Below are 26,794 nucleotides of genomic sequence, written 5' to 3'. Positions count from 1 at the left end.
CGTGTCAGCTGGCAGGGGTCACCTTGGTTCGTCGGGGAGAGGTTATCCCCACAACCGTGTGAATGTGGTATGAATGGACAGCAACATCATTGGGGCCTTGGCGTGGCGTTGCTGATTCCAAGTCCTGTGCGGTGGACTTGGGCTAAACCAATGTGAGGTGGATGTGGTGTGTGAGCTAGGGACCAAAGTGGTGTGCATGCGTGCATTTTCCGTGTGCCATGATGAATGTGTGTGTGTGTTTAACGTGTGACGTCCTTCAGCAGACGGGGTAGCCTCGGGCAGGGGGGGACTGTGTTGTTTCGGGGGTCAGGTCATCACATATGTCAATCTCCAGGCCCTTACTCATGGTGTAGTTGTGCAGCACGCAACATGGACCGATGATCTGGCACACAAAGTTTTGGGAATACAGGGCCCCCCTGAAATTATCCAGGCATCGGAAACAGGACTTCAGGATGCCAAATGTGCGCTCCACCACTGCACGGGTGCGTATGTGTGCAGCATTGTATCTTCCCTCGCCTCTGGTTTGGGGTTTCCGGTATGGATTTAGGAGATGGGGCCCAAGTGCATATGCCGAGTCACCTGGAAGGGAAAAGACAGGAGGATGTTAGCCATGCATGTGCCCCTCATGATGTCTGCATCATGGGGTCGGACAGTCATGCCTGACTCCCATGTCACTCACCAACCAGCCAGCTGTCCCTGTACACGTTCTGTTCGAATTTCCATTGGGATGTTGCTTTGACGGTATATGTAGCTGTCGTGGCTGGCCCCGGGGTGTTTGGCACGGACGTGCCATATGAGACATTGGGCATCGGCTATCACCTGTACGTTGATGGAATGCCACTGCTTACGATTGCGGTATATGTTCTCTGTGGCACGGGGGGGCCGTAGTGCCACATGTGTGCAATCAATGGCCCCGACGGTGCGTGGGAATCCGGCAATTCTGTAGAAATCCTGCATTGCCTTCTGCCGCAGATGCTCATGGGTGGGTTTGATGATGTGGTGGGACATGCAAGTGAGGATTGTGGGGACAACCTGGTGCACGCATCTGCTCATGGTGGATTGTGACATCCCAGACACGACTCCACTTGTACGTTGGAAAAATCCACTGGCAAGGAAATAGAGTGTTGCCAGTAGCTTGACCAATGGCTGCACTGCATGTGAGCGTTCTGTCTGGCTGGTGATTTCATCATGCAGGGCTGTGGCTAATTCCAGGATGGCATCAGGGCTGAACCGGAAGATGCGATACACCTCTGATTTGCCCATGCCGAAGACGTTTATGCATGTTCGGTAGATCCTCTCCTGTGCCCTCCTCCATGCCTGTGGACGCAGTAGTGCTATGACCATGGCTGCCCCTGGCATGTTGGCATACGGATTTGTTGTCCTGCAAGTGTGGTTGCTCAGCTCATCCATAACAGTGCTGCTGCAGCTGCTCTCCAGCTGACATGTGCACGTCTGTTGCCAGGTTGCACCTCCTTTATGGGGAATAACTTTGCGCCGGACGTACAACTTACGCGCACCTCGCAAAGCATGCGTCGGGCGCACTCACGTTCGTGAATTGCCGTATTTCCCTCATTTGCATATTCAAATAGCTAATCAATGGGAGCAGCACCGTGCGTCCAGCCCATATTTGCACCCACGCTACGCCAGCGTATGCAAGCTACGTTGGCGTAGGGTGGCCGGTCTTTAGGCGTATATTGGTTTGTGACTCTGGCGCCCACATACGCCGGCGCACATTTGCACTTACGTCGGCGTAACTTGCTTTACGTCGGCGCAAGTGCTTTGTGAATCTGGGCCATATTCTCTAAGGCCTGTCCTCTATTAATATGTTTCAGTTGCTACAGCTGTTTTCAATGAAACTTTTATTTTGCAACAGTGACTTTAATGAAAACTGACCCTTCCGTTCCGAGAAAGGACATGGTGAAACAAACACTAGTTTATCATTGGGAGCTATAAATCTGCAATAAAAGTTTGCTAAAATCCTAGAGGGAATTTTTTGTTTTTCTTCCAAAAATGTTTAGTGATCCTCTTTTATACACACTTCCAAAGCTACAAGAGTTTGCATGATCCCCAAGGTAGAGAAAACATGTTTACTGTTATTCCTTTGTTGGAATGTTTAGTTGTGTATATTGACTCTGTAGTAGTCCCATTTCACACTTATACGACTTTTGTACTGCAAAATCGTATGACAAGTCATTCTCCATGATTTTCAATGAACACCATTCATACTGGCACGACTTTAAGTAGTGCCGACTTCAAAGTAGTCCCTGCACTACTTCGGTCCAACTTCCATGCGAGTTGATGTCCATAGACCTCAATGTTAAACCCTCAAGTAGCATGCAAATCGTACCTGAATAATATGGACACGATTTCAGTACGATTTCAGTACAACTTTGTAAGCACAAGCAGCTTTTTAACCCTTGTCCCACCCAATCCTTTCAGCATAGTAGCTCCTCTCAAGCACATTTTTCCACCACACATTCACTTCCTGGTTATTCCCTCAGGAACAATGTGCTCCAAACAGGTAAAAAAAAAAAGAGACATCCTCAATAATGAGCAAATCATTCGATTTATCCGTGGGTGCCCAGCTATTTATGATTTGTGTGACCCAAACTACAAAGACAAGATAAACTACAAAGACAAGATAAACTACAAAGACCAACTACAAAGACAATATCCCACTGACCACCAATGTAAGGGACATTCTTCCCACTGATCACCAATGAAGGGAACATTCTTCCCACTGATCACCAATGAAGGGGACATTCTTCCCACTGATCACCAATGAAGGGGACATTCTTCCCACTGATCACCAATAAAGGGAACATTCTTCTCACTGACCACCAATGTTAGGAGCATTCTTCTCACTGACCACCAATGTAAGGGACATTCTTCCCACTGACCACCAACGTAAGGTGCATTCTTCCCACTGACCACCAATGTAAGGGACATTCTTCTCACTGACCACCAATGTAAGGAGCATTCTTCCCACTGACCACCAATGTTAGGAGCATTCTTCTCACTGACCACCAATGTAAGGGACATTCTTCCCACTGATCACCAATGAATGGGACATTCTTCCCACTGACCACCAATGAAGGGAACATTCTTCCCACTGACCACCAATGTAAGGAGCATTCTTTCCACTGACCACCAATGTAAGGGACATTCTTCTCACTGACCACCAATGTAAGGGACATTCTTCCCACTGACCACCAATGTAAGGAGAATTCTTTCCACTGGCCACCAATATAAGGGACATTCTTCTCACTGACCACCAATGTAAGGAGCATTCTTCCCACTGACCACCAATGTTAGGAGCATTCTTCTCACTGACCACCAATGTAAGGGACATTCTTCCCACTGATCACCAATGTAAGGAGCATTCTTCTCACTGACCACCAATGTAAGGGACATCCTTCCCACTGATCACCAATGTAAGGGACATTCTTCTCACTGACCACCAATGTAATGTATTCTTCTCATTCTTCATAATAGAAGACCCAAAATTGACCCCTATCTTCACGATTGGCAATGATGGGATGTACCCAATATCAACGTCTTCTCCGCCTCCGCTTCTCCTCCTCTTCTTCCTCATGCACTGCTACTGCTGCAGCAGCAATGACAACTGCGGTGGCAGGAAAAGGAATTGCCTCACATCATGTATGTTTTTATTGGTTAATGCCAAAGTTGTGGCAAAGTCGAAGTTGTACTGATCCCAAATTGCGGCAAAATCGTGGTCGCAAAATCTAGGCAAAATCGCGATAAAATCACAGCAAAATCGCGGATGCAAAATAGCGGCAAAATCGCACGACTTTGAAGTCGTATAAATGTGAAGGGGGCTTTAGAAAGATATGTTTGGTGGAATGTAAGGTGTGTAAAGGATGCTATATTTGTTATCTCTTGTCAATTGCTTTCATCCCTAACAATAGGGCATTAAGATATTAATATCCATTCACCAGAAATTGCTACACTGTAAAATATGCATGGAGTTTTTTATTATTGGAACTATGTTCACCCTGTATATACTTTAGTTTCAGTGGACATGTTGTCAAATATAATTAAGAGCCATGGGGGGTCCTTATTTTTCAAGTCTGGAAAAAGACAGAAAATTACATACTCCGACAAATGCATGCATCAAATGATATTACCAGTGTACTTCTGTGCTAACTAAAATCACTAGTGAAATCAATCATTAAACAACTCCCCCCACAGGAATATCCCAGCTGCCGCCTCAAAGTGTACCCTAATGACACATACGTACCGTAAATATAAAGAAGAAAAGGCAGCACTAAATGTAACATGTGAACAACACGCTCTAAAAAACACCCAATAATAAATTATACAGAACCATGCTCATTCATGTGCTTATATGACAACTAAAGTCCCAAGTGAGAAACACTGTCTGTGACAATGTGTCCTTCATACCTAAATTAATTCTCCTTCAATCCTCCTATATATCACACCACTGATGTGCTGTGACCAATTGCCAGCCTCTCTGTGACACCACAGGTGGCTCTAGTGTAAAAAGTGCTCGCTCACCAAATGGCCATGACCTCTTAAAAATAGGTAGGCCAAAGTGCATTTTCTACTGAAGAAGTTCCTCACTTCCTCAGCTTCTAACATCCTGAATGCTCAGAATAATATTCACCTTCTCCTCTCAAGTTAAGACCCTCATCTAATTTCAAATGCCATTTCAATTTACCAAAAGTGTCTTAAAGCGGGAGTTCACCCATAATTTTTTTTTTACCCGTAGATGGATGCTCATTTTGTCTAGGGGAATCGGTTAGTTGTTTTAAAATCCGAGCAGTACTTACCGTTGTAGAGAGCGATCTTCTCCGCCGCTTCCGGGTATGGGTCTTCGGGAGTGGGCGTTCCTTCTTGATTGACAGTCTTCCGACAGGCTTCCGACGGTTGCATCCATCGCGTCACGAGTAGCCGAAAGAAGCCGAACGCCGGTGCGGCTCCATACGGCGCCTGTGCACCGACGTTCGGCTACTTTCGGAAAATCGTGACGTGATGGATGCGACCGTCGGAAGCCTGTCGGAAGACTGTCAATCAAAATAGGAATGCCCAGTCCCGCAGCCCATACCCGGAAGCGGCGGAGAAGATCGCTCTCTACAACGGTAAGTACAGCTTCGATTTTAAAACAATTAGCCGATTCCCCTAGACAAAATGAGCAGGAATCTAAGGGTAAAAAATGGTATTTCCGGGTGAACCTCCACTTTAATAAAAATGTAGCTGTGTCTCTGTTAGGTGCGGTGCTCGATAAAGATGTTAACGTAAAGGGGTTTATTTACTAAATATAGAGTGTGCAAAATTATTCACAATTCTGCATAGAAACCAATCAGCTTCTAGGTTGTACTGTAGTAACTATGTTAGAGCTATGCATTAAGTGAATTACACTGCGGGCCTGGTGAATCGGCAGAAATCTGAGCCATGGGTGGCCTTGTAGGAACCACCTGACTGATTGAAGGGTTCTGGGGAATAATTTTCAACTGAACAGTGACTGCATCCATAAAGATGCAGTCACTGTTCAGGTAATCCAACAGCAAGAGAGTGCTGTGGCTGTGTGAATACAAAAGTCTGTATTGCTACCTATTTTACTGTTTTCAGAGCTGTGACTATAGTGGGTTACTTTGTCTACAGGGAAAGGGCATAAATAAATGTCAACAAACAGCCTAAAACCAAGAATGTTCTGTACTGTACTGAAGGAGGGTGCTGTTGCTATCTCTTGGCCCAAGGAAAACAGTTATATCTCTACGGCCTCGTACACACGACCGAGGATCTCGACGGGCGAAACACATCGTTTTGCTCATCGAGTTCCTTGTTAGGCTGTCGAGGAACTCGACAAGGCAAGTTTCTCCATTCCTGTCGAGGAAATAGAGAACTTGCTCTCTTTTTGGCTCGTTGAGTTTCCTCAATGAAAATGTACACACGACCGGTTTCCTCGGCAAAAAAATATCTCTCAGCAAGTTTCTTGCTGGTTTTTGCCGAGAAACTCGGTCGTGTGTACGAGACCTCACACAAGTTTTAGAGTTTTTGAGTAGAGTTGAGATCTCACATGAGCCCCAAACCACTCTAATGCCATGTACACACAATCATTATTTCCGATGAAAAAAGTTTTCCTTCGGTGTAAAAAAATAGAACATGTTTTACATTTTTCCGATGGAAAAAAAACTGATATGAAATTCAGATCGTCTGTGTGGAACTCCATTGGAGAAAAATCCACGCATGCTCAGAATCAAGTCAAAACATGCTCAGAAGCATGGAACTTCTTTTTTTTCGGCTCGTCGTAGTGTTTTACGTCACTGTGTTTTGAACGGTCGGAATTTTGTCTGATAGTGTGTAGGCAAGACTGATGAAAGTCAGCTTCATCGGAATTCAGACGGAAAATTCCATCAGATTTTATTTCATCGGAAATCCGATCGTGTGTACGCGGCATTAGGTTCACAATATATTTGCATTAATTATTTCGTTGCCTTTCCAGGCCCATTTTTAATAATAACACATGATAACTTCAATGGTTCCACTTGTGCTCATCTTCCATATATTCTGTTGTAGAATTCAGAAGTGGGCAAGTGTTGCTATAATACCAGAATATACAGTGAAACAGTGCAGCGCAAAAAATAATAAAATAAATAATAGAAAATAGAAAAAGTCCATATGTGAAAGTGTAGAGGGGAAATCCAAATAAATTTCATTAAGTAGTGCAGGTTCAGGATAAGTGACCAGATAGAGATCCTCCACCAAGAAGTAAATATGTCCTCTCACCTCATAAATTCGACCTTCAAAAGGTCACAAAGCATGGTAATCAATCTCAGGTCCTAGTATTATCGGTCAGAGGATCGCTTGACAACTCCAGATAAAGGCCCATAGATGACAGCAATGATGGACATATGGAATAAGAAGGCAGAGAGATCTAATGCTCTCAGTAGCAAAAAAGTATTTATCTAAAAGACAATATCAGTACACTCAATATCGGGACTTCCTCAGCGTAGGTCTCTTTGCCCTACACTGAGGAAGTCCCGCCTACGGGACGTAACGCGTATGAGGGGAAGGAGTTGCGTGTGACGTCACCCGCGATTGCCGCTGTATGCTGTATACACTTGTCAGTGTCTTCCGTCTGTGAGCCTGCACTTGGCTGAGTGTACTGTGATATTGTCTTCTAAATAAATACTTTTTTGCTACTAAGAGCATTAGATCTCTCTCCCTTTTATTCCATATGTACATCATTGTTGTCTATGGGCCTTTCAATGTTATCTGGAGTTGTCAAGCGATCCTCTGACCGATAATACTAGGACCTGAGATTGATTACCATGCTTTGTGACCTTTTGAAGGTCGAATTTATGAGGTGAGAGGCCATCTTTACTTCTTGGTGGAGGATCTCTATCTGTTAACTTATCCTGAACCTGCACTGAAATTTATATGGATTTCTCCTCTCCACTTTCACATATGGACTTTTTCTATTTTATATTATTTTAATAATATTTTATTATTTCACTGTATATGTTGCCTTTGGGAAGTTTATTTGAATTTATCCTGAGTGCTGGCTAGCAATATTTTTATATTTTTATTTTTTACATATATATTCCAGCGCTGAATACTTCATTTTGTTAATAATACCAGAATAACCAGCCACATGTTGGAGAATGAGCTAAACTAAGGAAAAGCAGGGTGGTCAACCTTGACAGTCACTGAAGACTTCAAAGTGGGAACCTCTCCCTGGCTATCAAAACACACCACTTGAAATGGAGAAGTGGGCAAGTTTTGCTATAATACCAGAGTAAGTAGCCATATCTTGGAGAATGAACTCAGCGGAGGAAAAGGAGAATGATCAGCCTTGACACTCACTGTAGACTTCAAGGTAGGGACCTCTCCCTGGCTATCACAACACACCACATGAAACGGAGAACCATACTTTACCACCATGTAAATAGTGAATTGATCTTTTCTCCACACTGTATTTTAGTAAATATATCATTTTTATTCATTTTATTTAGGCACCTGTGGAATTCTACAACTTATTATGGGAAAAAAGGAACAGCAACTCATTAACATACCATTATTTTAAACCTAACTCCTAACCCTAAGGCTGAAATGAAACACAACTGTGAAACCTCAACATGAACTCTAAAAATAAACTGTTAATCCTAAAGTAAACCTGTGTCCACGTCAGACTAAGAAAAGCTTTATAAAGCACATGCTCTAAAAAGGCTGATCATATGTTATGTTCCATGTAATCTTTGAAGTAAGTAATTGATGTACATGAAATAGTGCAGCACATTCTTCATGCAAGTAGCTATTTCATGGCCACCACTAAAACAAGATTAGGTCAAAGCATTAAAAAAATATATATTGGTGGTGGACCAGCAAAACACAACCCTGGCAAAGAAAATTGAGGGCTTTTAAAGTGTGCTTATGTTTATTAGCAGCATACTACATACAATATTTCTAAACATTTATACAACCCCCAATAAAACTAAAGGATGGCGTCACAGAAAGCAAGTTAACAAAAAAAAATCATTATTGTGTTTGCCACATGTCATTTAGAACAGATCTGCTGCAATATGGATGCTGCTGCATGAAATTCCACAGCATGTGATCATTATATAAGATATTTTTTAAATGTGCCAAAGGCAACACAGATTAGTGCCAGCTGCCACACACCTTTGCAGTATTTTATTGACTTTGGGAATATGAAACTGCTCTGTAGTTTGAGCAGCGGCCGTGCACTGATACTGAGCCAGGGAAAACAAATGTGTACTGTATGAAGTGATAAAACCAGAATTCTGCATTATGGTAACAGAGGAAAACTATTACACATTTTATTATTATTTATAATTTGTAGTTATTATTAAAAACTTTACTGAAGAAGTAATTTAAACATAATTTCTGCTTATTTTGCTCTAAATTTCTACTGGTTGAGATACACCAACCTAAAGTGCATCTCAATATATTCATTACATTACCTACCACGTGTGCATTGCCTAGCATGTTTGCAGTGCCATATTTTTGTTATCTTATTCTTATACATATACAATACAGTCAGTGCCGTATCTAGGGTATGGCAGCCATGGCAAGTGCCATGGGCGCCATGGGGAGGGGCGGCAGCAAAAAGCTACCCCCTGCACGGAAAAAAAAACACCCGTCATCCTGTGGCCACCTTCCGCACTCTCAGCATCGCGGCCGGCCTGCTGAAGTGTGGCGCCGGCACAGCAATTGGTAACATTGCTACTTGGCCTAGGGAGGGGGGTGACAGGTGCCCCTATGATGTCCGATGACTGGCCATTGATGGCAGAGTGGCTGCTTTTGATGGGCAAAGTGGCTGCAATTAATCTTTTTTCAGTTTGTTTGCGCCCCCCCCAAAAAAAATTCAGCACCAGCCGCCAGTGGTCCACAGTGTCCCTCTCTGTCCTTGTCGCACTGCGTCCCTCCCTGTCCCTGGTTATCTGAAAAGTTTCAAATGTTTTGACAGGAGCGCAGTTTCAGTGCTTGCCATAGGCGCCATTTTCACTAGATACGCCTCTGAATACAGTATACAATACAGTATATAGTGTATAACTTTGTCTAGTTGATTTCTGTATGTCAGACAGTAAACTTAACAGAGGCACTAATCCTTCTTTGTTCTATCTAAAACCAGAAGAAAAAAAACCTTCTGGCTACAGTTGGACTTGGAAAAGCTGGAATAAATAGTGCCATTTTTATCTGCCTAGAGTTCAGTTTTTTTTTTATAAAAATCAATAACCAGAAAAGGATTGATAAGGTTATTTTTAAACATGAAACTGACCACAGCTATACACATCCTGTAAGCAAATAAGTAATAATACTACAGATTTGTAAGAAAAAGTAAATCACTGGTCCTATTCTCATTGAGCAATCAAAGTGGAATAGATGTTAAGCCGCGTACACATGATCAGTCCATCCGATGAGAACGGTCTGACTGATGAACCGATGAAGCTGACTGATGGTCCGTCGCGCCTACACACCATCGGTTAAAAAAACGATCGTGTCAGAACGTGGTGACGTAAAACACAACGACGTGCTGAAAAAAACTAAGTTCAATGCTTCCAAGCATGCGTCGACTTGATTCTGAGCATGCGTGGATTTTTAACCAATGGTTGTGCCTACTAACGATCGGTTTTGACCTATTGGTTAGGAATCCATCGGTTAAATTTAAAGCAAGTTGGCTTTTTTTAACCACTTCCAGACCTGCGCACGACGATGTACGTCCATTTTTTAAAGATTGATATCTCGGTAACGGCAGCAGCTGCTGCCACAACCGAGGTATCAATCTTTAGTGTGTGCGGTCTGGTAAACGATAACGGCGGTCTCCGCGGCGGATTCGCCGTGAGATCGCCGTTATCGGTGGCGGGAGAGGGCCCCCCCCCTCCCGCCGCTCTCCTGCGCCCTCCGCCGCTTACCGGAGCCGTCGGTAGCGGCGGAGGAGATCGCGACTGTTCAGCAGCTGAGCGGGGACGAGACTGAAGGAAAAATCTCCTTCGCCCGTCCCCATAGCTCTGCTGGGCGGAAGTGACGTCAAAATGTCAGTCCCGCCCAGCCTCTTAAAGAGACAATTTTTTTTTTGTCATTTGAAAAAATGACATTTCCAAATTTTTTTTTTTTTTTTTGCATTTAAGCCCAAATATGAGATCTGAGGTCTTTTTGACCCCAGATCTCATATTTAAGAGGACCTGTCATGCTTTTTTCTATTACAAGGGATGTTTAAATTCCTTGTAATAGGAATAAAAGTGATCAATTTTTTTTTTCAGTGTAAAAAGTAATAAAATAAATAAAAATAAATAAGAAAACAAAAAAAAAATTTTTTAAAGCGCCCCGTCCCGACGAGCTCGCGCGCAGAAGCGAACGCATACGCGAGTAGCGCCCGCATATGAAAACAGTGTTCAAATCACACAAGTGAGGTATCGCCGCGATCGTTAGAGCGAGAGCAATAATTCTAGCCCTAGGCCTACTCTGTAGCTCAAAAAATGCAATCTCTAGAATTTTTTAAACATCGCCTATCGAGATTTTTAAGGGTAAAAGTTTGACGCCATGCCACGAGCGGGCGCAATTTTTAAGCGTGACATGTTGGGTATCATTTTACTCGGCATAACATTATCTTTCACAATATATAAAAAAATTGAGCCAAATTTATTGTTGTCTTATTTTTTAATTCAAAAAAGTGAATTTTTTCCAAAAAAAGTGCGCTTGTAAGACCGCTGCGCAAATACGGTGTGACAAAAAGTATTGCAATGACCACTATTTTATTCTCTAGGGTGTTAGAAAAAAAAATATATAATGTTTGGGGGTTTTAAGTAATTTTCTAGCAGAAAAAACTGTTTTAGTCTTGCAAACACCAAATCTGAAAAACACCTAAGGTCTGGAAGTGGTTAACCAATGGTTAAATAACCTATGGGGCCCACACACGATCGGTTTTGACTGATGAAAACGGTCCATCAGACCGTTGTCCTCTGTTTAACCTAGCGTGTGTATGAGGCCTTATCCTCTTCCACAGGTATAAACACAAATTATTGAACAAACTTGGTTGTTCTGTGCAATTCTTGCATTTGTCCTCTGTCCCAACGTAAATAAGTTCGTTTTACACCTGGTCAAAAAGGCCTGTTTAAAAATCTGAATGTCTGATAATAATCTAAAGTCAATAGCCAGTTTTAAAAGGACTTGTATTAACTGATATTACACAAGAATATCAAAATTTAGGGGCATATAGGTATCATTAAAAACAGTGAATGCAATATTCAGCGCAGTCCGACTTCGGGGAGGCGATTTGACAGACATCTGTGCGGGTTCATGCATAGATGTCTAATCAAATAGCCCCCGAAGTTGCCAAAAGTAGTACAGGAACTACTTTTGGGAATCGGTGCAGTGCCGCAAAGTTGGCCATTGTCGACAATAACCACAGATTGCTCATATCACAGTGCTACAAGTGTTTTTATATTGTTGAACAAATGGTTTTATTGCACCAGAGAGTTATGCTTCCTTTCCCCTTTCTGTTATTAAAACCCCACGCCACCTGTGCTGACACATCAAATTCATTGTCCATGTTTCCTTCTCGCCATTATCATAATATTATTATGAATAGGTTACTTAGCACAATGTTAGTTTACACACAGTCAAATCACAGTCAAATCATAGATAGTATTACACAAGAATCCTTCCCACTAAGCAGTCCCATGTAACTCCCTTTACCTTCACACCCTTACATGTCACAGATGCCCCCAGCCCACCAAAACAACCACCACCCCAGGCAAGAATATATTTTTCCTTTTTCAGAAACCAAATGTGAAAGAATAGCAAACATATGTTATTAATTAATTACATAGATATATGGGTTGCTACTAGATGGACTATGAATAGTGAGCTATACTAACACAACCACCAGAAAATGACCATACATGTATAATGTTACAATATGAGTACTACTCAATGTATATATTTCACTCCCTCTGGATATTCACTTCTACAGTTATTCTATTTTACCTCCCTCAGACTCTCTATGTTTTAAAGTACAACTAAAGGCACCTGCATGGCAGTATATGATGTACAAGCCACATGATGAAAGTAAATATCTTCCTTTAAATGTTCTGAGTGAACCAAATCCTCCTTCATTGGTGTCTCACATGCTCCCACCCTAGAGGATGCAACCTTCAATAGAAAAGTTACAGCAACAGAGGCAGGCTTGTCAATCCAGAAAGCAGTGGGCGGGGCTAGATGTGGTCAGGCGCTGTTTCACAAACTACAGGCTTCTAAATCAGACAATGGCAATGCTAAAAGCCATGCTTCCTGTAAAAAAAAATGTAATACCACTGTAGCGCAAGCAGGCAACGACTACATGAGAATGGTAGTTATCTTTTCAATTCAGGAATGGTGCAACATTATAGTCACACCATCTCAGGAAGCTGCATTAGTTGGAATACACTGGCACACTCAAAAATCATTGAGAGACTTTGTAGGGGGATTAGGAGAACACTGTAAATGCAGATGAACCTATAGTTAAAGTGGATGTAAACCCGGAATGTTTTATTTTATTTTTTTGATGTCACAATGTACAGTATACGATTTCCTATCATCTGTGCCATGTCTTGCCACACAAAGTTAATCCAGCTCTGAGCAATCCTCTTTTATTGTTCAGTGAAATAAAATGGACTTACAGAGAAAAACCTTAGTCCGTTCTGCCCCCTTGTTGTGAGTGACAGGTTATTTACATATCTCATGCACTAGCTTCAGACAGGCATTATTTTTTAATTCCCACACCCACTCCTATTCTGAAGTCATGTGGTTACTTTTCTGGATTTTGAATGGATGTTAGTGATTGTAAAGGAATGACCCGGGACATCCAGAGACTTTGTGAGGATGGGGGATACTCCTGTGTCAGCGTCCCTGATAAGTCTTGGGTCTGAGTCCACTCTGTGCCCTTTGGGCATGGAGTGGCAAGTAAATCATAACTCATGTATTACATGAGATGGGACATCACTGACAGTTCGTATTGCAGGATTTTGAGACACTGCAAGATGTTGGATTGTTCTGGCATGGATAGTGTTTTACAGTATATTCCTTAAAATGCCTGCAAAGAATATTCTATGATTTCTAGTGACATGCTAATTGAATCAGGGCCTGGGAGGCAGTCCATTGTCCTTGTGTAAAGGTGTTGTAACGGACAGGTGTTAATCCCAGGTCTGCTCCCAGACCTATAATTATGCATGCTAAAAACTGTTATGTGTGATAACACTGTCTCTGTATGCGGAGACGAAACGTCTGCCTAGGAGACGGAGTGGGTGAAGGTTTTGTTGTTATTAATTAAAGAATGTTTAGTAATTAGCCTTAGTGTGTGATGAGGGGGGGGGGACAGTTTGATTGTTCCTGTAAATTCTGTGACCTGTTGTACTATATAAAAAGCTGAGAAGAAATCATTAAAGGGCCATTACATTTGGAACAAGCACAGAGCGTGTCTCGTCTTGATTCTGGGAAAATGGGATGCCTGCTGGTCTGTCTGTGTGTCAGATGAGCTGTTGTCGTGACTGGGATGGAAGGTCGTAAACGGTGGTGACCGTTACAGTGGTGGCACAGCAGTGGGATAATTCCATCGCTTAAAGGACGGCGACAAGGACACAGGACGATGGAGACGCTGTATGAACGGCTGAAGCTCTCTTCCCTCAAGGACTTACTGGAGAGCCGGGGCAGATCGGCCTGCAACCGTAAGAGAAGGGACATTATCGCACAACTTGTCGAAATGGATAGAGCTGAGAGGCCCAGCGTAACAGACAGGACACCCGATGAAGAGTTTTGGGACCGGGCTGTTAGACGTGGACTGGCACAGTATGGACCTAATCCTCCACCGGAGATCATAGACCGGGTTATAGCGGCTGTGGATGCCACTTGGCTGGAGCAAAGAGGTGCTGCAGCAGCAGAAGTCACAGCAGCACCAACTGAAGAGAGGGGAGAGGTACAGATGCCAGTCACCATGGAAGTGGAGTTCCAGGGAGCCGGGGCAACTGGCCCCTCTCCCCAGCAACAAGCTGTGGTGGTAAAGCATTTACCCCCAGCTGAATCCCTGGCAGCAGGGCAGGATGATACTGGCTGCGGCACACAACTGCAGCTTGAGCTGACATTGGGGGATGGGACTGTGGTCTCCCCTCAAAGCGACCCAGCAGAAGGGCTGGCAACGGAGCAGAGTGCCACAAGTCTTGGCTCTCACCTAGCAGAAGAGGGAGTTCCTGTGGCAGTGGATGGGACTGTGGTCTCCACTGACACAACCCCAGAAAATGGTGCGTCACAGAGACAGGGGGATGTCGGCTTTGCTTTGCAAGCATCAGGGGATTTTCTACTACCAGTGGATGGGACTTCAGTCTCCACTGGAATACCCCAGGAATGGTGGCCAGTTGGCCCAGATCCCCAGCAGCATGATGAACTGAGCCCAGTCACCCTGTCTTCTCTCCAGCGGCGGAAAGGACTCCAGGGAGAAGGGCCAGTCCAGGCCTCTCCCCAGCGGCAGGCAGATTCTCTGAGAGAGACAGAGGTTGGCTGGGTGAGTAATGCTCTGTTTGGAGCAATTTATTTGGGGTACGGTATGGATACCAGCATTGGAGGACTGGATCTACTGACTGACTTCGGAGTCAACCCTTTCGGGGTCTCCTCCTGTGTCAGTCTCCCACCGAAAGGGGAGAGATGTAAAGGAATGACCCGGGACATCCAGAGACTTTGTGAGGATGGGGGATACTCCTGTGTCAGCGTCCCTGATAAGTCTTGGGTCTGAGTCCACTCTGTGCCCTTTGGGCATGGAGTGGCAAGTAAATCATAACTCATGTATTACATGAGATGGGACATCACTGACAGTTCGTATTGCAGGATTTTTAGACACTGCAAGATGTTGGATTGTTCTGGCATGGATAGTGTTTTACAGTATATTCCTTAAAATGCCTGCAAAGAATATTCTATGATTTCTAGTGACATGCTAATTGAATCAGGGCCTGGGAGGCAGTCCATTGTCCTTGTGTAAAGGTGTTGTAACGGACAGGTGTTAATCCCAGGTCTGCTCCCAGACCTATAATTATGCATGCTAAAAACTGTTATGTGTGATAACACTGTCTCTGTATGCGGAGACGAAACGTCTGCCTAGGAGACGGAGTGGGTGAAGGTTTTGTTGTTATTAATTAAAGAATGTTTAGTAATTAGCCTTAGTGTGTGATGAGGGGGGGGGGGACAGTTTGATTGTTCCTGTAAATTCTGTGACCTGTTGTACTATATAAAAAGCTGAGAAGAAATCATTAAAGGGCCATTACATTTGGAACAAGCACAGAGCGTGTCTCGTCTTGATTCTGGGAAAATGGGATGCCTGCTGGTCTGTCTGTGTGTCAGATGAGCTGTTGTCGTGACTGGGATGGAAGGTCGTAAACGGTGGTGACCGTTACAGTGATCATAGCAGAATTCAATGTAAGGAGTATAGGGAAAAAATGCATGTTGACAAGGGGAGTGTAGAGGAGGGCGGAGAGTCTACTGACATCACGACTCCACCCACAGAGCTCCAGACAACAGATCCACCCACATAATCTGCAGTTTTTCAGGTCTCATAACAGACAGAGGGGAGACATTTGACAGGCAAGGATACATGCAGGAGGCATCTATATCCTTATAGATCAGCATGACAGTAGTTTAGAAAGGATGAGAGTGGGTTTACATTCACTTTAAGGAATGTAGCATTCTTTTTTACCTTTCTTCATTTTCAAAGGAAGCCAACTCTGTTAGAAGGCCAAGTCATTTTATTGGAGATCTAATGGTGATGTCTTTCGACCATGGGTAATATTAACACTGAGACAAACATGAGATAGCAAAATGTTAGTGGACCTATGGAGAGATCCTCACTAATGAAACAGGATTTATTGATTGTTTACCATACAGTTTTTCTTACATATAATTTATATACAGGATTTTCATAGTTCACCTCACTGCAGCCACTGTACATCTATATACAAATGAGAAATGTACACAGGGCCGGCCCTACCATGGGACCCGCTGGGTCCCTTGGACCCAGGTAAAACTTTGAGCAGGGGTGGCCACGCCCTGGTGGCCACCACCTCTATGTCCTGGAAAGGCAGTGTAAGAATCGCTAAATTGCCAGCAAGTGTTAGCTCAGGCTTGCATTTTTTGGATTATTACCTCTTTTTAATAAAGGCATTGATTTTGAGAATATAATCCGATGCATTTTTTCGGCGGATATCCAATGAAGCTGACTTTCATCAGTCTTGTCTACACACCATCAGTCAAAAATCCGATCGTGTCCAAACGCGGTGACGTACAACACTACGACGAGCCGAAAAAAATGAAGTTCAATGCTTCCAAGCATGCGTCGACTTGATTCTGAGCATGCGTGGATTTTTGACCAATGGAGTTCCATACAGACGATCGGATTTTTCTATCGTTTTTTTATCCATAGGAAAAATTTAAAACATGTTCTATTTTTTTTCACCGATGGGGCCCACACACGATTGGTTTGTCCGATGAAAACAGACCGACTGTGTACATCTTGGAGCTTCATGCAGGCCAGGCAGCACATAAAAATGGATGCAAATGCAGTAGCTGCTTTAGATCTGTATATCCACTCCTGCCTACATGTCAAATTTTGACATGCAAATTTGTCCATGCAGCCACTGCATCTGCATCCACTTCTACATACTGCCTGCATGCAGTTCCAAGGTGGATGTATACACAACAGACAGTGGCTTAATATGGAGGATTGGTCTCAATGAGCCTTAAGGGGAAATTCTGGGGACTATGATGTAAGGCCTCGTACACACGACCGAGGAACTCGGCGGGCGAAACACATTGTTTTCCTCGTCGAGTTCTTGTTAGGCTTGTCGAGGAACTCGACGAGCCAATTTTTTCCATTCCTGTGGAGGAAAAAGAGAACATGCTCTCTTTTTGGCTCGTCGAGTTTCTCGACAGTTTCCTCGCTGAAAAATATACACACGACCGGTTTCCTCTGCAAAAAAAATCTCCCACCAAGTTTCTTGATGGATTCTGCCGAAGAAACCGGTCGTGTGTAGGAGGCCTGATTCCTGACCGCTGCACTCTAAACATAATGTTGTACATCACATAGTCCTGAGACACATGGTGTCCGTTGTCTCAACAGTTACTGGTTTTAATGAAGTTCTTCTTTATGGTCAGCTTTGACAGACAAAATTATATTGTTTTTGTGTGCATAAAAGCATATGTAATGATTTTTTTGGGGTTTATTTGTGTCTGTGAGGCTGTTAGTTGTGGTACAGTAATTGGGAGTATTTTGTGTTACAATGACTGTTATATGTGTGCAGCTTACAAAGCGATTAGGCAGAGTCTGGCCATACATACTGGATACGCATTGTGGAGGGGAGGGGTGTGGCGGGAGGATGGTGCGGAGGTGAGGGAAGTGGCGGGAGGATGGTGGGGGGAGACCAAATTGCACCTTCGCCTATGTAGACAAAATACCTTGCACTGGCCTTGCACAAGTACCCTCTGCAAGTAGCAGTTCTTGTACCCGTGGAATAAGAGGTTCAGGCACCACTTTGCCAGCTGGTGAGTTCTACTGAAACAAAGCCGAGTTTTCAAGGGGTGGACATAGTAAATCTAGGTAATGTGAGTGGCTGGCTTAATTGGTTGCTCAATGTTTACTCAGAGCAAGTCCCTCATCAAGTGCTGAGCATTGGCTGGAAAGAACTGCCCCCTCCATCAAACCCAACCCATGGCAACAACACAAGGTCCAGGGCTAGGTTCACAATTCCACGGTTCTACATGCTGCGTTTGCAGGGACACAGCATCCCATTAATGTGAATGGGATATTGTACCTGCGTTTCCTGCAGAAAAAAGGTCCCCTGAAACTTTTTAAAGATGCAACCACACAGAAACCACATGTGCTTTGTCACCATGTGTTTCCATGTCTGGGAAACCGCATCACATTGTTCAGTGATGTGGGAGTACCATTAAGAGCTAATGGCTCCCCCGTGTGTTTTCTTAAAGCAGCACATTTTTTGTGCAGTTGCATGTGTATGGGAACAATTTACACACACTCCCACACAGATGTGAACCTAGCAAAATTTTTAGTTTTAATTATCATGATATAAAATAATGGATGTGGGGGCATTTTGGTGGGCGTGATTTTTTGTTGGGGGGGGCGCAGCATTTCAATCTTGGACCCAGGCAGCACAATAATTCGGGTCAGCCCTGAATGTACACAATAGTCTCTCTGCATGAGACTGACGTAGTAAAGCTTCTCTGCACTAGACAGGTGCCCCATGCGGTTGATTGGTGCAAAACTAGAGTGTTGAATTGGACTGTTAAAAAATTGTAGCTCTTTCTTGTTTAAAAATATTTGGACTTTATACTAGTATTAATGGAGACAACTGTGGCAATACGTTTTTTTTTCCATAACATATCCTAAATTCATTTTTTATATTTACAAAATCATTATAATGATAGAATACGCATATTATGTGTTGGGATGCTGGCATGCATAGCATATTAGGAAATAAGCACCTGATTGTCTGTAAAATGCATATGTTTACATTAAACATATAATTCAACTGGCACATTCTCCTAGTCTACTTTGTCATGCTCAGTTTTAAATGTTCTATATGAACCATGCACTTAACAACAGATTATAACCAGCCAAAACTTCTACAGATTGTTGATGTATGATAATATATAGCCAAGAAAAGTGAAACCCCATCTTTAACAGTGAAAATACTTGCCACTTGACAGGTGGACCTGCCACTCACTATATAAGAACCTCAGTGAAAGGAGATAATGCTTTTAGGAAGTAGCCATTAACATTAATACTGTGCTTGGGTTCCATTCAGGAGAGATACTTTCCTAACAGTATTGTGAGGATCCCTAATGCACTTAACTTTGCATAGCACAAACCTCTTATTGTCAGCACACCATAAAAAAAGAGTAATAATAATATTACAATAGAGTTTTGTTGAGCAAGCTGCTATTAGCAACATTAATACAATGCCTGGTAGTAATAATCAAACACATGAAAATTAAAAAACAAATGCTAACTTCCATATCTGTGATACAAACAGCTGAAGTTTAGCTATACATGAAAAAATGTTACTTGTATTTTTATTTGCAAACATCCCACTCAGCTATAAGAACCACAAGATAAAATGATTACCTCTGTATAACTGTACATTGTAACTTTAATTTACACCATTAAAACATCTAATGGTTATTTTGGAATGTTTTTAAAACTTTGTATATTTGTATTTATTATAAAAATACTTAAATAATAAAACACATATACATGGTTAAGATGGTTATAGGGGAGATGTATTATGGGAAAGCTAACATTGATGTTTACCTAATTTAATAAGCTTTCAGTATTTTCCAGTGAACTACAAGTGTAATCTATTGTTAAATTATTTACTAATCCAGCCTTCAACTGTCCAATTTGGATAAATCAATGTTTTCAATCATGCAGTTTAAACATATTTCCATAAATCTATATTTATTTACTATTTGCTAATACACAGACATGACTATCATTACTTTTCAGAAAACATTAGGACACTTTTATAGTAAATACTAGTAGTACTGGCTATTGATCTGCATGACCTTTGGCTTTTAATATGAAATATATCATGTATGTATAAAATACATATAATGAGTATTGGATTAGGAAGGGAAAATTGAATTAAACATGTTCATGTTCCTGTGAAAATGGTTACTACAATTCATTACAACTATCCAGCAGTTTCACAGTAAATTTGGTGTTTTAAATGTGAATGATAATTTATTCATAACATGTTTGAGGGGGAAAAAAATCTGTAAATGTGGTTGAAAATAAGAGAGACAGAGAGAGAGTGTGTGTGTGTGTGAGAGAGAATGTGAGATAAATTAGAAAAAGTGGGTAAGACTGAGAGAAAAAAAGGTGGGCGAGGAAGAAAAGAGAGAAAGAAAGAAAGAATAGGGGGAGAGATAGTAACAGAGACAGGGAAAGAGAGAGAAAGGAAGAGAGAGTGGGTGAGAGAGAAAGAAATATATAGAAAAGAAGAGAGAGAGAATATAAGAGCAAGAGAGAGAGAGAGAGAGAGAGAGAGAGAGAGAGAGAGAGAGAGAGAGAGAGAGAGAAAGAAAGGGTGAAGGGAAATTAAATGATCAAGAAAAAAAGCCATAGATAGATAGATAGATAGATAGATAGATAGATAGATAGATAGATAGATAGACAGTTTAAAAGAAAAAAAATAGAAAAGGAGAGAAAGAGAAAAAAGGGGGAGAGATAGAAATCAAGGGACAGAGAGAGAGAGAGGGTGAGACAAAATAGAAAGATAAAAAGAGAGAAGAAGCGAGAAAGAAAGAAAGAAAGAAAGACAGAAAGAAAAAAAAAGAAAGAAAAGAAGATGGGGTTGGACTGATAGAAAAAGAGAGAGAGAGAGAGAGAGAGAGAAAAAGAGGGAGAAAAAATGGGGGAGAAGGTGTGTGTGTGTGAGAGAGAGATACAGAAAATAAGAGAGAGAGAGAAAATAGCAGAACAAAAGAGAGAGAGAGAGAGAAAAAGAAAGAACGTGATCAAGGAAGAAATAGATAGATAGATAGATAGATAGATAGATAGATAGATAGATAGATAGATAGATAGATAGATAGATAGATAGATCAAAATAAAGAGAGAAAGGGGGAGAAAGAGAAAAAAGGGGGTGACAGAGTGAGGGAGATAGAAATCAAGGGAGGGAGAGAGAGGGAGAGAGAAAATAGAAAGATAAAAAGAGAGAAAGAAGGAAGAAAGAAAGAAAGAAAGAAAGAAAGAAAGAAAGAAAGAAAGAAAGAAAGAAAGAAAGAAAGAAAGAAAGAAAGATAAGAAGTGGAGAGTGGGAGAGATAGAAAAGAAGAGAGAGAGAATAGGAGGGGGAGAGAGAGAGAGAGAGAGAGAGAGAGAGAGAGAGAGAGATAGATAGAGAGAGAGAGAGAGAGAGAGAGAGAGAGAGAGAGAGAGAGAGAAAATAGCAGAACAAAAGAGAGAGAGAGAAGAGAGAGAGAGAAGAGAGAGAAGAGAGAGAGAAGAGAGAGGAGAATAGAGAGAGGGGGAGGAGAAGAAGAGAGAGGGAGAGAGAGAGAGAGAGAGAGAGAGAGAGAGAGAGAGAGAGAGAGAGAAAGATGAGAGAGAGAGAGAGAGAGAGAGAGAGAGAGAGAGAGAGAGAGAGATAGAGAAAGAGAAAGATGAGAGAGAGAGGGAGAGAGGGAAATGGAAAAGGAAGGGAGAGAGAGAGAGAGAGAGAGAGAGAGAGAGAGAGAGAGAGAGAGAGAGAGAGAGAGAGAGAGAGAGAGAGAGAGAGAGAGAGAGAGAGAGAAAAGAAGAGAAAATATGTGAGAGGGAAAGAGAGATAGAAAATGAGAGAGAGAGAGAGAGAGAGAGAGAGAGAGAGAGAGAAAAGCCACTGAGGAAGAGAGAGATAGAAAGAGTAATCTATTAGAATTGAATGTTCTGTTAAATGGTAAACATTATCTGCCTTGAATGAATCGCATAGTATTTGGAAGCATGACCTAAGTGCTTTAGTATACCGGCCAGATAATGCATTAGTGTCCTATTGACGGAGCTTGAAAAGCATTTTGTAGCAGAGACCTTTCAGCACCGCGGACAGCTCATATACTTGTACTAACTACACCAACTAAAAGGCAGCCCGTTCCAAGACCTCCCAACACACAAGTCTAATAACAATGACATGCAGGCGAATAATGGCAGCAGTATAAAACCATGAGCAAAGAGGCCGCCGCAATGACATAGGTTGTATGAGCCGCACACAGCTAAGAATGGAGAGACAGTATTTGGGAGTGAGCCCTCCACACAGGGCAGGAGAGGAGAGGAGAGGAGAGGAGAGGAGAGGAAGGAGAGGAGAGCATTCCTGTCGGCTTACCATGTTGACTTCAGAGACCATATCAATGCTGGCGATGTCTATATTCATTCCAACAGCCACTGGAGAACCTGGAAAGAAATCAATAAGGAAACTCTCATTGTAGAAACTCCACTTCTTCCGACTTAATGGATATTAGCAGGCATGCAGTCACCATACAGGGAACTTGTGATGGTTTACAATCAATGTTTATGGAGTGTACCTTGCATTGCATGCACTGACTATGGCTTTACAATTAACCTATTCCAATGCAAGCATTATGCAAGATGGTGATGACGACGAAACAATAAAAAAAAACAGCACATACATTAGAAATAAAAGTGCCTTACCTCCAAAGTCTGGTCTTAGGCGGATGTCATACCCCTTTAATAATTTATCCACTGTCTCTTTCACAAATGACATATTACCGGGATCATTGACACTGTGGACATACAAAAGACTTGGTCACAGCAAGAACTAGTACAAAGGAAGAACAACATTTCCTGCTGAACTTTTTACACCTCTCAAGACATTCATGCCAATAAAGGCTACATAAAAGCTTAATATTATTACTTTTTAGCTCCTCTCACTAGCTCAGAAGTAAATGGTAATACTTGTGACTAAATATCTAGAAAACTATACAGAATCATAGTCCCACAAAAGTAATGAATGAATGAATGAATGAAAAACGTATAAAGCGCGGCGCATGCGAACTGAATCGCTTCTGGGCGCTATTGTGTGACCCCTTTGAGAAAGCCCCCATGGTTAGATTGGAAACCCACCTTTGGACTTAGCACACCAGTATTACGACATGTAAATGACAAGGTTTCACAAAAGTAAAGTGTGACCCCTTTGAGGAAGCCCCCATGATTAGATGGGAAACCCACCTTTGGACTTAGCACATCAGTATTAGGACATGTAAATGACAATGTTATACAAAAGTAAAGTGTGACCCCTTTGAGGAAGCCCCCATGATTAGATGGGAAACCCACCTTTGGACTTAGCACACCAGTATTAGGACATGTAAATGACAATGTTCCACAAAAGTAAAGTGTGACCCCTTTGAGGAAGCCCCTATGGTTAGATGGGAAACACACCTTTGGACTTAGCACACCAGTATTAGGACATGTATGACAAGGTTCCACAAAAGTAAAGTGTGACCCCTTTGAGGAAGCCCCTATGGTTAGATGGGAAACACACCTTTGGACTTAGCACACCAGTATTAGGACATGTAAATGACAATGTTCCACAAAAGTAAAGTGTGACCCCTTTGAGGAAGCCCCTATGGTTAGATGGAAAACACACATTTGGACTTAGCACACCAGTATTAGGACATGTAAATGACAATGTTCCACAAAAGTAAAGTGTGACCCCTTTGAGGAAGCCCCTATGGTTAGATGGGAAACACACCTTTGGACTTAGCACACCAGTATTAGGACATGTAAATGACAAGGTTCCACAAAAGTAAAGTGTGACCCCTTTGAGGAAGCCCCTATGGTTAGATGGGAAACACACTTTTGGACTTAGCACACCACCACTAGGACAGGAGCAGAGAACAATCCTAAAAGAGAGTTCTACATTCCTCTGGGCACGCTGGGGATAAGATAAGGGGTCCCAAAATGTAAAACTCAGGGTCCACCAAAAGTAAAGTGTGACTTTTTTGATGAAGTCTTCTAAGGTTCCCTTGGAAAACCCTTTGGACTCAACTCACGACTTTCACTAAACTAAAACAGAAATCAATCCAAAAAGAGTACTACATTTTTCTGGGCATCCCAAGCACGCTGAGATCAGATTAGAGGTCCCCTAAAAGTAAAACTCAGGGTCCCCCTAAAAGTAAAGTGTGAGCCCTTTCATGAAGCCCCTATGGAAACCTACTTTTGAACGAATCACACAATCACCACTAGATAGAAGCAGATATTAATCCAAAGAGAGGGTACCACAATCTTTCATGCATCATGGGGGCAGAGAGGAGGCCCCCGCAAAATAAAGCTCACGGTCCATCAAAAGTAAAGTCTGATGAAGCAGCATTAGGCTCACTGAGAAACCTACCTTTGTGCTCAACACACCACGACTAGGACAGGAGCAATGATCAATCCAAAGATAAAGTACCGCGTTCCTCCGGGCACACTGAAGGCAGATCGGGGGTCCCCCAAAAGTAAAGCCATGTCCCCTCAAAAGTAAAGTCTGATGAAGCCCTGGGGCTCCCTGGGAAACCTACATTTGTGCTCAACACACATCGCTACTAGGACTGGAGACTACCACATTCCTTCGTGCACCCTGAAAGCAGAGAGGAGGTTCCTCAAAACTAAAGCCCATAGTCCCTCATATGTAAAGTGTGATGAAGCCACATTGGGCTCACTAGGAACCTACCTTTGTGATCAACACACTACTGCTACTAGAACCGGAACAGTGATCAATCTAAAGAGAGAGTACCACATTCCTCTGGGCACCCTGAAGGCAGATCGGGGTCCCCAAAAGTAAAGCCACGTCCCATCAAAAGTAAAGTGTGATGAAGCCCCTGGGGATACATGGGAAACCTACCTTTGTGCTCAACACACCACTGCTACTATAGGACAGGTGCAGTGATCAATCTAAAGAGAGAGTACCACATTTCTCTGGGCACCCTGAAGGCAGATCGGGGTCCCCCAAAAGTAAAGCCACGTCCCATCAAAAGTAAAGTGTGATGATGCCCCTGGGGCTACATGGGAAACCTACCTTTGTGCTCAACACACCACTGCTACTATAGGACAGGTGCAGTGATAAATCTAAAGAGAGAGTACCACATTCCTCTGGGCACCCTGAAGGCAGATCGGGGTCCCCCAAAAGTAAAGCCACGTCCCATCAAAAGTAAAGTGTGATGAAGCTCCTGGGTCTCCCTGAAACCTACCTTTGTGCTCAACACACCACTGCTACTATAGGACAGGTGCAGTGATCAATCTAAAGAGAGAGTACCACATTCCTCTGGGCACCCTGAAGGCAGATCGGGGTCCCCCAAAAGTAAAGCCATGTCCCATCAAAAGTAAAGTGTGATGAAGCCCCTGGGTCTCCCTGAAACCCACCTTTGTGGTCCACACACAGCCGCTACTAGGACCTGAGCTGAGATGAATCCACAGAGAAAGTACCACATTCCTCCGGACACCCTGGAGGCAGATCAGGGGTCCCTCAAAAGTAAAGTGTGATGAAGCCCCTGGCTGGGGCTCCCTGGGAAACCTACCTTTGGGCGCAGCACACCACCGCCACCAGGACCGGAGCAGAGATCAATCCAAAGAGAGAGTACCACATTCCTCCGGGCATCCCGGGCACACCGAGGGGCAGATCGTGACAAGTACCAACCGCCTTTACGGTTCCAGTAGCTGAGCCTTACATCCGAACGTGTTCTACAGATTAAGGCAAGCCTCAGTGAGCAGCATTAGGCGTCAGAGCAAAGGAAGTTCCTGGAGTCATCAAGGGAATAGTGACTGTGGGGGGAGGAGATAGTTATGTCATGAGCAGGGTAACTGGGGTGCCAGTGTGATCAGGGCAGGGTGGCTGGACCCTCAATCTTCTATCTTGCCATCAGTAAATAAATACAAGTCCATAACGTTTTCTTTTTTCCTTTGATCTTCCTAGACTTCAAAAGGAGTGTCCTTGTGTGTTCAGCACCGTGGTACAAGGAAGGGACCTGGATTGATGATGAAGAAGCATGCAGCAGTCATGCCTTGCTTGCATCCCTCCAGCCAATGCTGACATTTTAGGCATAGCACGGCAGGCAGGCAGATGGGGAGAAGTTTCCAGGATAGATGGAAGGAGGCGATCAGGAATCTGCAGCACCATCAGGTCTATACTGAGTCCATGTGTAATCATGGGGGGGAGCCCCTTAATCTCCGACAAGCACAGCCCACACTCATCAGGAGCCAAAGCAGACTCAGCACTGCAGCAGCAGCAGCAGCTTTTCCTCCACAGTCAAGGAACACAAGACATTGCTGCAGTCCTAGATTGCTGGCTAAAGTCCTGACGCTGGGAAAACAACACGTGTGTGAGTGACGGATGGGGAGCAGAGCACCCGGGATGGCAGCAGGATACACCGACAGGACCTGGGGCAACAGCCGCACTGGGAATCCTCAGCTCACTTCTGCCATTTGCTGCTCAAAGGCCATCTGCCAGTGAATGGAGCGATCCGGAGAGCAGGGGACACACACTCACAGCTATAGTCTCTGATGACAACGATGACAGCTCCTTCTGTCTGCCAGCCACCAATACAGCCCCCTTACTCTACCTATACAGCCCCCTTTCTTTACCAATACAGCCCCCCTTACCAATACAGCCCCCTTACTCTACCAATACAGCCCCCTTACTCTACCAATACAGCCCCCTTACTTTACCAATACAGCCCCCCTTACCAATACAACCACCCTTACCAATATAGCCCCCCTTACTTTACC

General features: G+C 43.2%; 1 protein-coding gene across 1 annotated transcript in view; it reads right to left on the bottom strand.

The window, feature by feature from the left end:
• The window catches only part of GABRB3 (gamma-aminobutyric acid type A receptor subunit beta3), a 249,772-nt gene extending 223,327 nt beyond the window's left edge, over window positions 1-26,445 (bottom strand). The window contains exons 1-3 of the mRNA XM_040336319.1: window positions 25,588-26,445; window positions 22,724-22,815; window positions 22,398-22,465 (exon numbers count right to left, since the gene is read on the bottom strand). Coding sequence (XP_040192253.1) covers window positions 22,398-22,465; window positions 22,724-22,815; window positions 25,588-25,667 — 240 coding nt within the window. The 5' untranslated portion in view covers window positions 25,668-26,445. The remainder of the gene's footprint in view (window positions 1-22,397; window positions 22,466-22,723; window positions 22,816-25,587) is intronic.
• Window positions 26,446-26,794: the final 349 nt, after the last annotated feature.

This window comes from Rana temporaria, chromosome 2, assembly GCF_905171775.1.
Source record: "Rana temporaria chromosome 2, aRanTem1.1, whole genome shotgun sequence".
Classification (NCBI taxonomy): domain Eukaryota; kingdom Metazoa; phylum Chordata; class Amphibia; order Anura; family Ranidae; genus Rana; species Rana temporaria.
Note: the sequence above shows the minus strand (reverse complement) of the source record. Positions and strands in the feature narration are given on the sequence as shown.